The 16,801-nt window shown below is 38.6% G+C and overlaps 1 protein-coding gene and 1 pseudogene across 1 annotated transcript; one reads left to right on the top strand and one right to left on the bottom strand.

Annotated features, from left to right (window-relative positions):
• Positions 1-3,088: 3,088 nt before the first annotated feature.
• LOC110289017 (olfactory receptor 1537-like) lies at positions 3,089-4,052 on the bottom strand. Its single transcript, XM_021155224.1, has one exon. It carries the CDS (start codon positions 4,047-4,049, stop codon positions 3,102-3,104), a length of 948 nt encoding a protein of 315 aa, XP_021010883.1. The 5' UTR covers positions 4,050-4,052; the 3' UTR covers positions 3,089-3,101.
• A 1,072-nt stretch (positions 4,053-5,124) lies between these two features.
• Positions 5,125-9,594, top strand: LOC110289016 (annotated as a pseudogene).
• The last annotated feature ends 7,207 nt before the right edge of the window (positions 9,595-16,801 follow it).

The raw sequence follows: 16,801 nt of genomic DNA, 5'->3' as shown, positions 1-16,801 counted from the left end.
ATAATGCTACTCCTGCCTTGGGGTCATTATTCAGTGTAACAACACACTGCTTCAGAATCAGTATGCTTTTGATGTTAATATTTTCTTAGTGTCTTTCTCTGGTTATCATAATCACTGAAAAGTATGGGACAGTGGGACTTGCTTACTCTTCCAAATACTTTGGAATAGTTTTCTGTGTACATGTGCACTTCAAAAGGTAACTATTCCATAATGAGTATATTCTGCCTATTACTAATCATTATTATAAAATTTTACTTGACATTATTAAGATAAATGATTAAAATTGCATCTGCATAAGCCTTTGAAAGCATTGTCAAACAAAACACAAGAAATATTCAAATTAGTAAGTATACACAAAAAATCTTTTTTATGTATCTTTTTCCAGATTGCATTTAGTACGTCCCTTAAAAAGTCATATGATCAATTTTAGTTTAGAAATTCTGCCATCATTTTGAGAAATTTGGAATTATATGAAGCCAGATCCAACTAGAAAAGGCAATAAAACATATCCAGGGATTTTCCTCTAAAACCGGTCACTATAATGAGGCAGGCTATAAATAGAGCCAGGTTAATATGCCAAATCTATGACATTGTACTCCAAAAACAAAATAAAACAAAAAAAACAACAGCAACAACTTCACCTATATCAATTATTCAGGGTATTCTAGTTATGGATAAACCCCAACTAGCACAAAAAGCAAGTACTGTCTTCATCATCATTGTGAATACAGGTGCAAATGATTCTAAAGCCTCTGAAGCTGATTTATGAAAAGATTTGTAGAGGTGGGCATGTGGGTTATAGAGAAGAGATGAATGCTATATGACGATCTTGTTTAGCACTTTTCGTATATGCTCATAATAATAGAATGGCAATGGAAGCTGAAGCTTTAGAAGACCAATGAGAATTCCATTGAGAATTGAATTGCAAGACATTCCTTTTACATTCTCTTGACTGTCCGTCTAATTTATAGGAGGCTGAGAGTAAACATATCAGCAAGTTTATTTAAAAGTTTAATTGAGGAACTAGAACACCAAGCTCATCCTTAATATGATTAGAAACATCCTAAAACAAAAAGACCACATGAAGCTTTCAGATTTCAACCTACCACAGTGAAATGTGGGGAAATGGTAACTAACCCTAAATCATTGTTGACTGGATTACAAACTGATATGGCTAATATTGAAGTCTGTGTTGAGTTCTACATAAGTCACGAGAGAGAGAGAGAGAGAGAGAAATTGAGAATCTACCATATGAATATGCAATTCCACTCATGGCCTATGACCAAAGGATTGACATTATACAACATAGATTATGGTTGAGCCATGTTCACTGCACCTCTGGTCACAATAGCTAAGAGATGAAAATGAACTAAATGACCTACAACTGATGAAAACACAATGCAATTTTATTTAGTTACGAAAATATAAAATTTTGAAATTTTCATGTCAATAGATGGAGCTAGAAGATATTGATTGAGGTAACTCAGTGCCAGAAAGAAAAACAACACAAGACCTCCTTACTGCATGAACAGAATAAAGAAAAGTTTGTGGTGGGCATCTACAGTAGAGAGGGAGGTAGGGTCCAGGTGGTATGAACAGGAAAATAGAAATACTAGCTGAGACTTTACCTGGGGAGGGGGATGGGAAATCAATGGAGGAATAGGAGAAGGGAAAAGAACAATTATGTTTGAAAAAATCAATCAGAATTTATATAATTCTATGTTTACCAAAACACACACAAACACACACATGCACACACACACACACACACACACACACCTCACCCCAAACATTATATGCTATTGCTATTGCTCTCGCCCTTAAGTTGTGTCCCAGAAACTAAACGTAAATCTCTATTGCTGAAGACACTAGAGTATTCTGACACAGAACGAGGATGAATAAATCTGTATTTGAACAGAGGACTATTTGCTGTTGACTAGCTTTCATAACATGGAAAAATGAAATCCAAGGAGCCAAGGGAGGAAAAAATTTCATAATTGTATCCAGCTGTGACACAGATGAATCAAAATAATGATCAGCAAGTCAAGTTATACCTAAGATCCAATAATGCTAGTTATATTATAACAGTAAAAAGTAACTACTAAATTGATCTTAAGGCCTACTGAACAGGTGAAATTCTTGCCTGGGTCTATAAACATAGTCATCTATGAGTTTCTGATGAGATTATGAAACTTAAAAGAGATCTAATAAGGACACCTACACAAACTGGTATAATATCTAACTGCATACTTTGTATGTATTGAGACACCCACAGATAAATGTAACTCTTTTTACATCAGGTGGAAACAATTACAGAACTCCGTAATTGTTCTAAATTAATGGAACAATCTATGGTGGGGTAACAGCCACACTCACCCATGAACTATATAACTTCTTTCTTTAAAGCTTAGGTAACATTTGAGAAGAAAAGAAAAGAATATTCTACCAACTAGAGTACTAGTAGGCCCATGGTGACATTGTATCTTCTATGTACAACAGGGAAGTAGCACTGCACATCTCAATAATATAGTTTCCTAAACAAGAAACAAAACTTATTCCATATGATATACCAATGTAAGAGAGGGGAATATCGGCTCACACATTCTTGAGTAACTAATTATTGCTAACACCTGAAAATCCTATGGGAATATATGAAGGAAAGGAAAAGAGTTTACTATTTGAGAGAGAACAGGAAGATCATGTGAGAATGGCTGGTGGGATATGAGAAAAATGATTACAACATTTTCATATGAAGTTCTCAAAACCGAATTAAAATGAATAAAAAGTTACATTTGTGTTATAATTAGAAGTTTATAAATTTAAAGGAATATTTATCAAACATGAAGAATATGTAACTTGACTGGCAATCAGCTATGGGTATTAGCATTCATGTTATCCTTAACATTTGCCCACATTGTTCATTCTGCGAAATGTATGAGATATTAGGTGCATGAAATTTAATGTTGACAGTTTTAATTATCGAAAAATTATTGAAGTGTCAACGCAAACGAGTAAAAGTAATGACAGGGAGGATAAAATTAATAGTATCAATTCAATCTATATGTTTTTAAACACTTTTGCTCTAATTAATAATCTTCACATCACTTCTGCTTACATAAAAAAAAATTTTGTTCAAGAATTCTTTTCAATGCAAGAGTGACATCCTTATTCCTTAGGCTGTAGATCAATGGGTTCAACATGGGAACAACAGTAGTATAAAACACAGAGGACACTTTCCCTTGGTCCACCAAACTCACTGATGAAGGCTGTAAGTATGTGAAAGCAGTAGAACCATACAAGATAGCAACAGCAGAGATGTGGGAACTGCAAGTGCTGAAGGCTTTGAACTTGCCCTCACTGGAGCGAATACGGAGGATGCTGGCAATGATGAGGATGTAGGAAGTAATAACAGTCAGCATTGGGACACAGATGTTTACTGAACCAAAAATTAGAATCAATATTTCATTGATATCGGTATTAGAGCATGCAAGTTTCAACAGGGGAAAAAGATCACAGAAATAGTGGTTGATCACATCTAACTTGCAGAACTGAATCCTAATTATAAAGCCGGTGTTTACTGATGCACAGAACACAGCATAAATATACACCCCTGAAATCAAGGAACTGTAAATCTGATAGGACATGGTTACATTGTAACGCAGGGGATTACAAATGGCAACATAGCGGTCATATGCCATTACAGCTAATGTGTAGCACTCTGCAGTTCCAAAACTGATGAAGAAGTAGAGCTGAGCCATGCATCCAGGGTAGGAGATGAGGTTCTTCTTTGTCAGAAGGCTCACCAACATTTTAGGGGTAACAACTGTGGACTGACAGAAGTCAATGAAGGACAGACTGCTGAGGAAATAGTACATGGGTGTGTGCAAGTGGGAACTGAGCCCAATCAATGCAATCATCCCCAAGTTTCCTGCCACAGTGATCAGATAGATTGCTACAAATAGGAGGAAAAGGGGCAGCTGAACTTCTTGTTTCTCTGAGAGTCCAGCCAAGAAGAACTCAGTCACTATGCAATGGTTTGCTGCTGCCATGTTCTCCAATTATATCCTGAAGGAGTAAAACAATTGTAAACCTGTTAGAGTCACTTTATACCATCACTGAATTCAAGATTTAAGATTTTTTTGTGAATTCAAAACTATGTCTCTAAGTTGAGATGGAAAGTGGGTATTATTGTCAAAACGTGTCCCACTGTTTTGCAGAAACAAGCCTTCAGTAAACACACCGAATAATCATTGATCCAAAATCAACTTTCACAAAGGGATCTATGGAATTCTTGTTTTCAGACATTAACATTTTTCTAATTCTTAAGATTCATTGTCTGTAAATGCCCATGTGAATATTTCTTGCCATCTGGACCCTCCTTAGCTATAAGGACTGGGCACAAGGTAACACTAGGATTAAGACCTGGACACAGAGTAGTTGTTTTAAAGATTCACAGTCATTGTGACAGGATGAACAGAATCAATGTAAGGCCACACAGTCTGAGTACCAGCAAGGAAAGTGAAGTTCAGCACAAAGTTCACCCCATCGAAGGAACTATTGGCAGTTAAGAGAGTTCATATCAATTTTCTCTCAACGGGAAGTGCCAAACAAGTTTATAGTGTGACAGAGGGAGAGTGTGTGTGTGTGTGTGTGTGTGTGTGTGTGTGTGTGTGTGTAAGAGACAAATTGGTCACGATGGGAAAATAGTAAGAGGACTCAAAGCTGCATGGTGAGAAGGAGCATGGACCTGGGAAGAGTTGGGAGATAGAGAGTAAATATGATCAAAGTATGCTTATCAAATTGACAAGAAGTTAATAAAAATATTTTAAAGTGTAAGGGGATAAAAGATGTGACAAACCCACAGTGATTAAATTCATCTGCCAAACGGTTTATAGAGAGTAGAAAAATATTTGCATAAGTTTTAACATAAAGATAACAAATTTCTAAAGTAACTCATATTAATATTAAAACCTTATAAATAAAATACCTACAAAGTTAGTACATAAACAATAAACATGTATATTAACATATGCTCACAAAGATAAAATATCCATCAAATCAGAGTGAGATACTTTCATACATGAATGTTAGAACGGCTTTTGAAAAGTTGTGGCAATGCCAAACATGCATTTGGAAATCATCTATACACAGCACACAGCATATGTGAGTGGGGTGAAATATAAAGCCTTAAAACTTTGAAAAACTAGTTTGATACCCTAAGTATGAACACAGATCTTCTATGCACTTCAATTATGTTTCCCAGTATTCTTTCAGGATAAATAGAAATATTTGCCCACAGAATAATTGAGGTAAAATTATCTGGCAACATTATTCATTCATTAGTAAAGCTCTAGTAAGAAACCACCTAAAAATTCAATTGTACTTTTTGTATAGAATAGAATTCTAATTTTCATTTATAATGGAACAAATCTCTCATTCAGGCATTAGCATATATTTCAAAAGTGTGATATCATTGTAGTAGACACAAAAATAGATCTTTGAGTTTTATTGAGGTTGCACATAAATTATGTATATTTTCACAATCACTGTGAGTTCATATGTACAGCTGCCCTATGGTGTCTGAATGACATTGTTTTCATTTATTCATCCAGCATCTTTAGTGAATGGGTTCCCTCTTTTGGAGTTGTTGTCCAGTGAGATCCTTTCAATCTATGCAAAGAAATTACAGGATCTCCTTAAAATACTTAGTAAAACCATACAGCTCAATGGAATGATCTTTTTAAAAAGCCCTTGTGCTTGAACTACAGAGTATGGAGATATTAATATACTTGGCTGGCCCTGGAAGATAAGTCACTAATGGCTAGCTTTCATGAAGGTAGAAGAGACTATGAACACTAATCGAGGAAAGAACTGCACAACAATCTTATGCACCTCTAAACCATATGAGCTATGTTACCATATGAACTAGAAGGCATTCTCATTGGAACCATGATATCATAAACATCATGAAAGTATTGAAACTTCTCTTTACAGGATGAACCCTGTACTTGACACTATTATTAGACAAAGAGCCTGTTGGTTTTAAAACACTTTGAAATTTTATCGAAGCATTTTAAATATTTTGTATATGTATGTATATACATACATATACATATAGAGACAGTTTATTTTTAATTATATTTTGTAGTTATTTATGTGCACAATAACTTTTTGAATGGTATTCTAATATCTATTAAAGAAATCAAGTAATGCCTGCATTAAAACTTGTGATTAACTTTTTCTTTTCATTAAAAACAAATCTTAGAATATAGCAAATTGTACTATATTATTTGAGACCATCCTAATACACTATTACACAGATATGTGAAAGATCTCTGATGTATCTTCTCAGCTCAGGAGATTTTGAGCAGGAACACTGACAAGAGGACACAATGATACCTGATAGTTGAACCAATAAGCCTATAGTGACCACCATTTACCAAAGCTGTACCTTCTCTGAAGGCATTGTTAAGGTTTTTATTTCGTCTGTGTTCCATGAAGTTAGAAAGAACAAATTTAAAGCAATTATGTGAAATTTCAGGTTATGGTATTCACTGTGGAAGATCAGCTATGGAAAGGACATTGGCAAGGTGAAACAGAAGTTGACAAATGCTTGGAAAACATTTAAAGGTGATATAATGAGTATGCAGTTTATATATTTTAAGACAGTTGTGATTTTTGGAACCATAAAAATACATATTTTAATGATCATACTTTAATTGTGTTATTGTAAAGAGTGAAAAAGTCATTTATTCAAGCCTATGGAATATACTGTAGCCTAAATCTGATAATAATTGACATTTACACACCTGGAGGAACAATTCCCTATCATTTATTTGTAAAACCACAACTGTCTACTTAGTGGATCCTGGCACATTTTTTAAGCATACAAATCCTTCCTTTTGTGATGGACACATTTGGTTACTTAAGGTTCCTAGATTATATTATAGTTATTCATTGTATATATTTTAAAATGGTGTTTGTTCTCCTAGAAAGTATCACTGATAAGTTTTTCTTTGTTTTCAGGTAAATATACATTTCCTTTTATATCCTATCTAAAACTGTTGCTGACATGCTGTGGTTCTCCAAAAGTCTTGTAATAGATTCATCATTTCTACAACATATTCAGGATGTTGTAATTTCTGAACCTTGTAATTCCTTTGGAAATAAACTACACTACTAGCCAGATGATTCATAGTACTTATTTTCCAGTCTCCTCAGTAATACATTACTGCCAAATTACAGGCTTTTTATGGTACTTTTAATAATAAGGGAAATAGATGAATGAATGGAAGATATACAAATACCCGACTTCTGATCATGATTGATACAGCCATTATAGTCCTAAATGACAAGTGTAAAATAAGCACATTACCTTAATTCTCCAAGAGTACTCAATATCAAGTTTTATTTGCTGCTTGCCTATGGTACTAATCCTGGAATTGTAAGAAACAGGCACGCAGCATTCTACAATTTGTATTTAAAAGTCAAGGCCTCATCCTCAATGACAAGAGTACTTTTCAGACAGGTCTACATCTCAAGTCATCTTCTTCCAGAACTCACTTAGTTTGCAACTCTGCAGTTTCAATTTCACACTCATAGTCATCTGAGCAGTTGTGAAGCTCTGTCCTGAGTTTAATTACTTCAGGTATTCTACTTCATGAAATAAACATTCCCTAAGGATAGTCATTATTCTAGATATGTGCTCCTGAGAAAAATAAGCAATTATCAGTGACAATTCCCCAATTGTGAAGTTACTCTTTAAATGATTTCTTGTAATTTCTAAACTTTCAGCTCCCAATAAAGATTTTAACTGTGTGAATCACTGAAGAATTGTGTTTTAATGCTTACTGTGCTCCAACAGGTGTTGGTGTGTTTGAGATTGAGTAAATTTCTTAGTCTCCTTTATTAACACAACAGACAGAACACACAGTGAGATTATAAAGTTTAGAGGAAAAATGCCTTTCCTGATGAGTTATATGGTACTGATTATAAGTTTACTATTGTTTAAATAATAAATCTATTCCTATAAATATTATTAACAGTTTCCCTAAGAACTAAAACTGCTTTGATCTTTTCCTAATTTAAGAAACCCAGAAAACCAATATATGGGTCTAAAGAAAAAGAACTGGGATACCCATGTGACTATAGCTGTAGTTGAGATATTTCAGAAATAAAAAGTTAGAGGGGGATGAAGCCTCTTCCTCTCCTCCTGCTCCTGTTCTGGTCAGAGAGGTGATGGTGCCACAGTTGCAGCCAGCTCAGGAATTTCTGGCTCTTTTCTTCACCTTAAATTGGGGTGTCTTTTATGAATAATTGACAGCAAAACCCAACACTATCAGGCCAGTGTTTTAAAACTAGAAAAATAAAAGAGATAAAAAAGAGAGTTTTGACCCTACCCAGTTTCAAGACTATATTATTTGAAGCTTAATTGAAACGGGTACTGATTTGGAAATAGTAGCTATGTTTCTTGGTTCTTCTGGAGCAAAACTTGACTACTGACATCCGCCTTTATGCAGAAACACTCTTTGACTTTCTGGAAGTACTGCATTGTGTTAATGTACCACATTTTCTGTATTCATTCCTCTGTTGAAGGACATCTGAGTTCTTTCCAGCTTTTGGTTACTATAAATAAGGTTTCTATGAATATAGTAGAGCATGTATCCTTGTTATATGTTGGAGAATCTTTTGGGTATATGCCCAGGAGTGGTATAGCTGGATCCTCATGTAATAAATACTATGTGCTCTTTTCTGAGGAAGTGCCAAACTGATTTCCAGAGTCGTTGTACCAGCTTGCAATCCCATCAACAATGGAGGAATGTTCCTCTTTCTCCATATCCTCACCACCAACAGCTGTCACCTGAGTTTTTGATCTTGGAGGTTTCAGCAGCTCTTGCTGTAAAGCTCCTTAAATCATGGATAAATGAAAAAGATATCAGTGCAGTTTTTGCAAGTCTTCAGAAAGTCAGCATGGACAACAGACTGATGAATCTGTTACTTGCCAACAAAGTGTTGTGTACTTTACTAAGTATTTCACTGAAGCAGCAATAAAAGAATTCTCAAAGTATTCCACAACCAGCCAACCATTGGGCCTCTGAAGGAACTCCAGAAGGAACTTCAGGAGCAGGTGTCCCACTGTGACGCATTCAAGGGCATAAATTATATGTAAAAGAGGAGATGAAAAAGATAGCATCCCAGAATCAGTGATCTTTGGGATAGTCTCGTCCAGTGTGATGAGCACTGTGAAATGGAATAAAAAAGGAGAATCTTATACCAGAACAAGCCATCAAGCACTTGAAGCAATACAGTTCTCTCCTTGCTGCCTTCACTGCTAAAGGTCAGTCTGAGCTGACTCTGTTACTGGAGATTCAGGAGTATTGCTATGCCAACATTCACTTCATGAAAGCCTTCCAAAAAATAGTGGTGCTTTTTTTTATAAAGCTGAGTTCCTGTGTGAAGATCCCATTCTGAAGTGGTACAAATACACACATGTTGCAAAGGGAGAAAATATCTTCTTTGAGCACGAAAAAGATTGTAGAATGGCTCAAAAATATTGAGGAGGAATCTGAGTCTGAAACTGAAGAAGGTAATTGAATTTTGAAACAACATCCTCAGTAAAGCAAACAGGAGTTGTAGATAAAATGTCCTAGTTTGCCCAGACCCATGAGACAGTCTACAGGGATTTGGAGGGCGGGCACCTGGAAGAGAATGGGGGACAAGAAAAGCACATAACAGACAGCAAGTCAAGAGGTCTGATCAAGCTGACAAATTTTTATTTTTCCCCCACAGGTTATATACTCATTGGAGCAGGAAGGGGGATGGAGTGGTGTCGTTTTGTCTATGGGTAACGCACCTAGTCCCAGGAACAGGATATTGACTGGGTAAACAGTTCAGCAGGAAGATCAGAACATAATGGGTTATTAGGCACCTGTCTACAAGATTTATAACTATTTGTTCTCTGCTGACTTCAAGATTTTTGTCTATTTGCACGCAACTGGGCTAGTACTTTCACATAGAGGCCAAGACTTTGTGTAAGCAAGAACTTAAGGCAGTTAATGTTAAAACAAGGTCACTCCTAACATCTCCCACATTTTCTTAGTATAGAAGGACCATGGCAATTTAGTCTTTGCTAAGGCCTGACCTCCAGTGACTAAAGGGAAACTTGCAATGGCTCCAGTCCTCCTGGTGTTGTCCAGTGAAACATGAGGGCCATATATACTATGATGTCCTTTTCCTGGAGAGTGGATAGTTTGGACATCAATTCCTATCCAGTCTCATTTGTCCCTCAGGGAATACAGAAATATATTTTTAGTTTTTCCTTAATATTCCCTTGAAGTGCTTTGCCTCACAGCTCAAGCAGGAACTTAGTTTGCCAGTCAGAAGGGGTTCTGGGTGGCCCCTCTCTACTTGGTCAATTAGGTTGGGTGGAGATGGATTTTGGGAACACCCTGGAGGGAATATCAACCACATGACAAATCTCTAGGTCCTCCATAGCTAATGTATGATTATGTGCCTGTACCTGGATAGGTTTTGCTGCCAAATCATCAATCTGATGTTTCACATAGTTGCTAAGTCTGTTAAGAACTCAGGGGCCAAATGAAATTAGCAAAAAGAAAAAAAAATCCAACGAATGGTCCTGGGAAGGAAGTAGGGTTGACAAACCCAGAGAAGTTGAAAACCAATTTTTAGACCAGCTCTCCTCTCTTTCTCTTTCTCTTTCTCTCTCTCTCTCTCTCTCTCTCTCTCTCTCTCTCTCTCTCTCTCTCTCTCTCTCTCTCTGGCTTTTCTCTGGTCATTCTCTGACTTCTCTCATGCTTTCTTTTACCATCCCTGTCTTGTCTACATCAAAGCAGCATTCTTCCTTGAGAGCTGCACACAGCCCTCCCTGCTGAAAACATAAAAGAGTAAATCAAGTCCTCTGAGATTATGGAGGATGACTTCAGCTATGGAGGAGAGGGAATCTAAGAGGTTGTTTCCTTGTTGGAGACACTGGACATCTTCATCAATGGGATTCACTGAGTTTTTTGATATCTAGACTTGGAGAGAACATATGAGGAAATGCCAGTCCCTGCACCCACTGCACCAAGACCTAGGAGGACCGAAATGGTGATGGCAGTTAGGGGCTCTCTTTGCTCATGGACTAGGGAAGAAGAGAAATCAGTGGGCCGATCCCACAAGTGAAAAAATCTCTTCTGAATAATAAATCAATTGAGGGACCAATTGTACAAGAATGTAAAAATCAGAATTTTTTGCAGAAAATGCACTGGCTGAAAGGCAGGGGTGCAGCCATCAAGGCAAGCCCACTAAGTATCATTTGGAGGAACTAAATACTGGCTACTAATATCAGGTGCAAGGGTAACATTACAAAGATGTGCATACTGTGAATGAGGTGTATTACGAGTTACACAGAGGCCCAATCCCGAGACCTGAGAGAGGGATAAACCATTTCACTCTTTGGGTTGCCAGAGAGGCAATGGTGGGAATTATTTGTAGGGGTTAAATGGCTAGGAACAGCAATACCTTCATAAAAGGTGGTTGGGAATGGTAACAGAGCCAACAATTATGAACAAGGTTAGGAGAAGTGGCACTGAGCATAAGGAAAGTTTGATTCACTAAAGTGAGGATAAGGTATTTGGTCTGAATGGATGGGGAAGTATTTGTTGTGTCCGGCCAGCGGATCACATGTCTGGGTTCTAGCCTGGAAAGGCATTTTGGAAACCTGGAAGAGACCTGACTGATGCTCATTTAAATAAAGTGAATTTATTTTCTGCTGCCTTTTCTGGTGGCAGTGAGTTCCAGGACTAGCTGTGTATCCCCTGCATAGGGCAATAGAAGTCACCAGGGGAAACTTCTTGTGACTACTCGGGACCCTACATGCTGCTTTTAGAGTTTTCCTGATTTTTTAGCAGCTGTTTTTGGATTCCTGAGTTTGAGGACATTTACAGGATGTTCCTGTAAGCACCCCCCCCCCCCTTCATTCAGACTAAGAATCTTATCCTAATTTTAGTGAATCAAACCTTCCTCATGATTAATGCCACTTCCCTAACCTTGATGATTGCTGGATGTGTTGTCTTTTCCAACTACCTTTTTATGAAGGTATTGCTGTTCCTGGCCATTTTATCTCTACAAGTAACTCCCATCATTGTCTCTGGCAACCTGGTAAGTGGAATGGTTTCTCTCTCTCTCTCTCTCTCTCTCTCTCTCTCTCTCTCTCTCTCTCTCTCTCTCTCTCTCAGGTCTCAGGATTGAGCCTCTGTGTGACTCATAATACACCTCCTCCACAATATTCCCATCGTTGTAATGTTACCCTTGCACCCGATATTAGTAGACAACATTTAGTTCCTCCAAATGATACTTGGTGGGATTGATTTGATGGCCTCATCCCCTGCTTCTCAGCCAGTGCCTTTTTTACAGAAAATTCTGATTTTTGCATTTTTATGCAATGGATTCCTTGACTGATTTATTATTGTTCAGAAGAAATTTTTTCATTTGTGGGATCAGTCCACTGATTCCTCCCCTTCACTAGTCCTCCAGGGAAGAGAGACCCTAACTGCCATCACCATTTCAGTCCTCCTAGGCCTTGGTACCAGTCCACTGGGACTGGCATCTCTTCATATGTTCTCTCTAAGTCTAGGTGTCAAGAACTCAGTGTCATCATTGACAGAGACATCCAGCGTCTACATCAAGGCATCAATGACCTCTTTGATTCCTTCTCCTCCTTAGCTGAAGTCATCCTACAAAACTACAGAGGATTTTATTTATTTATTTATTTATTTATTTATTTATTTATTTATTTTACAGAAGGAAGGGCTGTGTGCAGCTCTTATGGAAGAGTGTTGCTTTTATGTAGATAAGATAGGAATGGTTAAAGAAAGAATGAAAACAGTAAGACAAGGCCTAGAAAAAAGACAGAGAAAGAGAGAGAGAAAGAGAAAGAGTAGAACTGATAGGAAAATTGGTTTTCAACCTTTCTGTGTTTGTCAACCCCAGTTACTTTGCATTTTGACTCTGATAATTGTGTTGTTTTTGCAAGGTTTTTGGAATATCAGGTTGTTATTCCCTCTAGGGTGTTCCAAAAGGTCATCTCCAACCAACCTAAGAAAGGGGACTCCTGCGCAAGGACCAGGTAAAGAGGGGGCACACAGAACCCACTCTGACCAGCAATCTAAGTTCTTGTTTGAGCTGTGAGTCAAAACACTACAAGGGGATACAAAGCAAGACTAGAAATATTTTTCTGGGTTCCCTCGGGGACAATCCTGGCTTGCATAAGGGTTGATATCCAAAAGCTATCCCATCTCGAGAAAAAAGCCATCATGATGGGTATGGCCCCCAGGCCTCACTGGACAATACCAGGAGAAACAGAGCCATTAAAAGGTCCTCTTTAGTCACTGGAGGTCAGGTCTCTATATTCACCTTAGCAAAGAATAAAATCACCACTGCCTTTCTATAGTAAAAGGAAGGGGGAAGGGGGGAATGTTCGGATGTTTGAATGTTACCTGCCTTGTCAGCCATAAGTGCTTATTTACAAAGTCTTGGCATTAGTATAGGATTAATATCAACTGGCTTAGTTGAGGTTTCTATGGGAAAAGTTGAGGTCACTGTAGTAAAGTACTACCCCAAGTTAAGAACAAATATCTGTAGATCTTGTAGACACGTACCTAGCAACCCAAGGTGTTCTGTTCCTCCTGCTGAACTTTTTACGTAGCCAATATTCTGCTTTTGGGAACAAGTGTATTTCTCCAGAAACAAAGTGAATTTGTGTCATCCATATCCCCATATCCTGCTTCTACTGTGTAAAAAAAAGCCTGCCTGGGAAAAATGAAATTTGTCAGCTTGATCAATTAGACTTGCTGTCTGTTCTTTGTGTTTTTTGTCCCTCACTCTCTCCACAGGTGGTTCCTCAGACCCTTTTTGACTGTCCTGTGGGTAGGAATAGGAGAGCAGGCATGACCTTGGCCTTTAGGAAAAAGGCTGAGGCTGAAATCCCAAACCTCAGCTGTCAGATTTCCACATTACGTTCAAAGGTTCTTTTATGTCTTGTGCTTGTTTTCCTAATATTTGTCCAGGCAGGAATCTCTGGGCCAGCATTTGTTTTGTTACTGCTTAATGGGGCCTGCACCTAAAAACATTCATTTGGGAGAGAATATCTCTCCCACAGAGATTGACTGGTAAATTGGGAATCATATAGGGGACTATGGTGCCTGAATTTCCTTCTTGAAATGTTTACCTAAGTGTCTGAGCACTGACTTGAGGATTTTTGGAATGCTGAATTGCCTGTAAATGGGTGGCTGAATTGGTCAGTGGCCAGATAGCTGGCCAAAACCTGTTAGAAATGACAGTGGCATCAGCTCCTGAGTCTAAAAAGTCCTTGAAATGTTTTTCCATTTAAACTCAAGGTAATCATAGGGCAAGAGGAAGTAATCTTTTGGGACCAAAGGGCCTCTGCTATTCCCTTCTCACCTGGGGCCCTGGTGTCTTCATGTTAAGGATTTGTAGTAGAGACCCTGGGAAAAAGCAACAATTGGGCAATGGCCTGTTGTTGGTATAAACACAGGACCACCTGTGGTACTTGCAAGAATCTGAATTTCTCCCTGATGGTTGGTGTCTATAACCACAGACGTGATCTGTAGTCCCTTTAATGAAATTGAAGCTCTTCCTAGAACTATGCCAAAGGTATTTGTGGGTAAGGGGCCATGTATGCCTGTAGGCACAGCCTGAATGCCCTCCTCAGGGGTCAGTGTTCTGCTGGAGGTGACACAGAGGTCCAATCCTGGAATGTTCTTATAGCTCGCCAGAGTTGGGCAATGGACTGGACAAGTGATGAGAAATCTGCTAGTGGACAAACCCTATCACCCTGGGGCTTATCCTGGAAGAGGTGGGGGCTGGAGGCTGCCCCCTCACGAAGTTTCCTGAATGCCATGGCACTAAGGGAGGTCACAGGTTGTCTGTTTTGGATCTACACTCATTGGCCCAAAGTTGGCCCCTGTGGCAACGGGGACACAGTGTGGTCAGTAATACCCATGCAGGACCAGCATCTCCCTGGCTCTTGACAAGAGGTCTCTGACTTTGGTGGGGATGGAGACATTCAACTTACCTTGGTTCCACTCCTTAGAGAGAGGGGGAACACTAAGACCTTCTTTTTCTGATCTTTTTTGTTTTAACAGAGACCTGAGGGCGTTGTTGCTGGGGGGAAGGTGTTAGATCATACAATTTGGTCTCCAGTGACTGGAGAGCTGTGAACAATTGTACATGGTCCTTTCAGGTCTCTACCATGCAGTGTAGGAATGTGACGTCACCAGTTAACTGATAGCAGGTACTGGACATGGCAGATGCATCAAAACTGTATCTAATGTCACATAGAGTGGTGGAGGAAAGAAAGGCGGGAGTGCAGCAGTGCCTCTCAGTGTGGGGGCAATTGTGGCCGCTTTGGGCAGATTGAAATTAGCTCCGAATCATAATGAGCTGCCTCCTCCACAAGAGTCTCTTCATCAGCAGGAAGCAGTTCATAATCCAGGTCAATAAGGGAAGGAGAAAGGTCTGCCATCTTAATTTCCTCCCTATGTGGGGGCAAAGAAAGATCCTTAAGAGGCAGTAAAGCTGGGAGATCTCTGACACCATCACCCACAGAAGGTAGAGCAGACAAAGGTTCCTCTCTTAAGGGGGACAGAGGCAGTGTATGAGTTGCTAGGTTAGCGGAAGAAGAACCGGAGATGGATTCTTTAAAGAGACCCTTGCACACCCGACATTGGAGATCTGGGCATGCAGAGATGGTTCTAAGAATGTCATTAATAAGAGACCAGTAGCTAAAAGCCATAACAGCTATTTTTGTAGGTCCAAATGCTTCATAATAATCTTTGAAACAATCACTAACTCTGTGCCAGCGCTTCTCATCAATTGTTCACTCTTGGTGGAACCATGAGCAAATCTCTCCCACAAAAATTTAAAACTTTCTTCAAATCCTTTTTCTTAACCCTAGTTCCTGACATCTTGAGGGACTCTTTAAGCCTTGACACAAAAGGTGCTTGCTTAGAAAATGCTTGTCCCACGTCTTACCTTAATTTTCCTAAGATCTGTGCTGCACTGTGCTCTCCAGGATTGTCTCAAGGCTTGTTGTACCATGGCATCATGCCGAACCAAAACTGTTCTAAGGAGCTTCTGTAGATGAGTTGGTAGGCCTACCCTCCAATAATGAGCAGCGTTTTCTCCTCTGTGACCCCGTGGGGTACCTGTTCCAGCACCAGGTTTTCCTGACTCGCAGGACAGTCGACAGGGACTTGGAGAACTCCTGGAAGAGAATGGGGAAAAGAGACACAAAGAGCAGACAGCAAGTCAAGAGGGCTGATCAAGCTGACAATTTTTTTCTCACAGGTTATATACTCATAAGAGCAGAAAGTGGGGTAGAGTGGGGGGTCCTTTGTCTCTGAGTAATGCACCTGTTCCCAGGAACAGGATATTAACTGAGTAAACAGTTCAGAAGGAAGATCAGAACAGAATGGGTTATTAAGCACTTGTCTACAAAATTTGTAGCTATTTGTTCTCTTCTGACTTCAACATCTGTGTCTATTGGTACTCAGCTAGACTAATACTTTCCCACAGAGGCCAAGACTTTGTGCTAGGAAGCACTTAAGGCAGTTACTGTCCAAACAAGTTTGCCTCCAACATATAATTACCTTAACTGGATAATCTTAAATAAATAAAATTTATCTCTTATTTTTAAAAGATATACTTAGAAGTTAGAAACAGCACTTTACATAAAATACTATCACTGAACTCAAGTTTAAAATTTTTTTCATTATTGAAA

The sequence above is a fragment of the Mus caroli genome, unplaced genomic scaffold (genome assembly GCF_900094665.2).
Source record: "Mus caroli unplaced genomic scaffold, CAROLI_EIJ_v1.1 scaffold_12629_1, whole genome shotgun sequence".
Taxonomy (NCBI): Eukaryota; Metazoa; Chordata; class Mammalia; order Rodentia; family Muridae; genus Mus; species Mus caroli.
This window is presented reverse-complemented; position numbering and strand designations above follow the sequence as displayed.

Bases quoted from the DNA above. Each gene is read 5' to 3' on its own strand.
- LOC110289017 (XM_021155224.1), bottom strand. From the start codon at position 4,049: ATGGCAGCAGCAAACCATTGCATAGTGACTGAGTTCTTCTTGGCTGGA.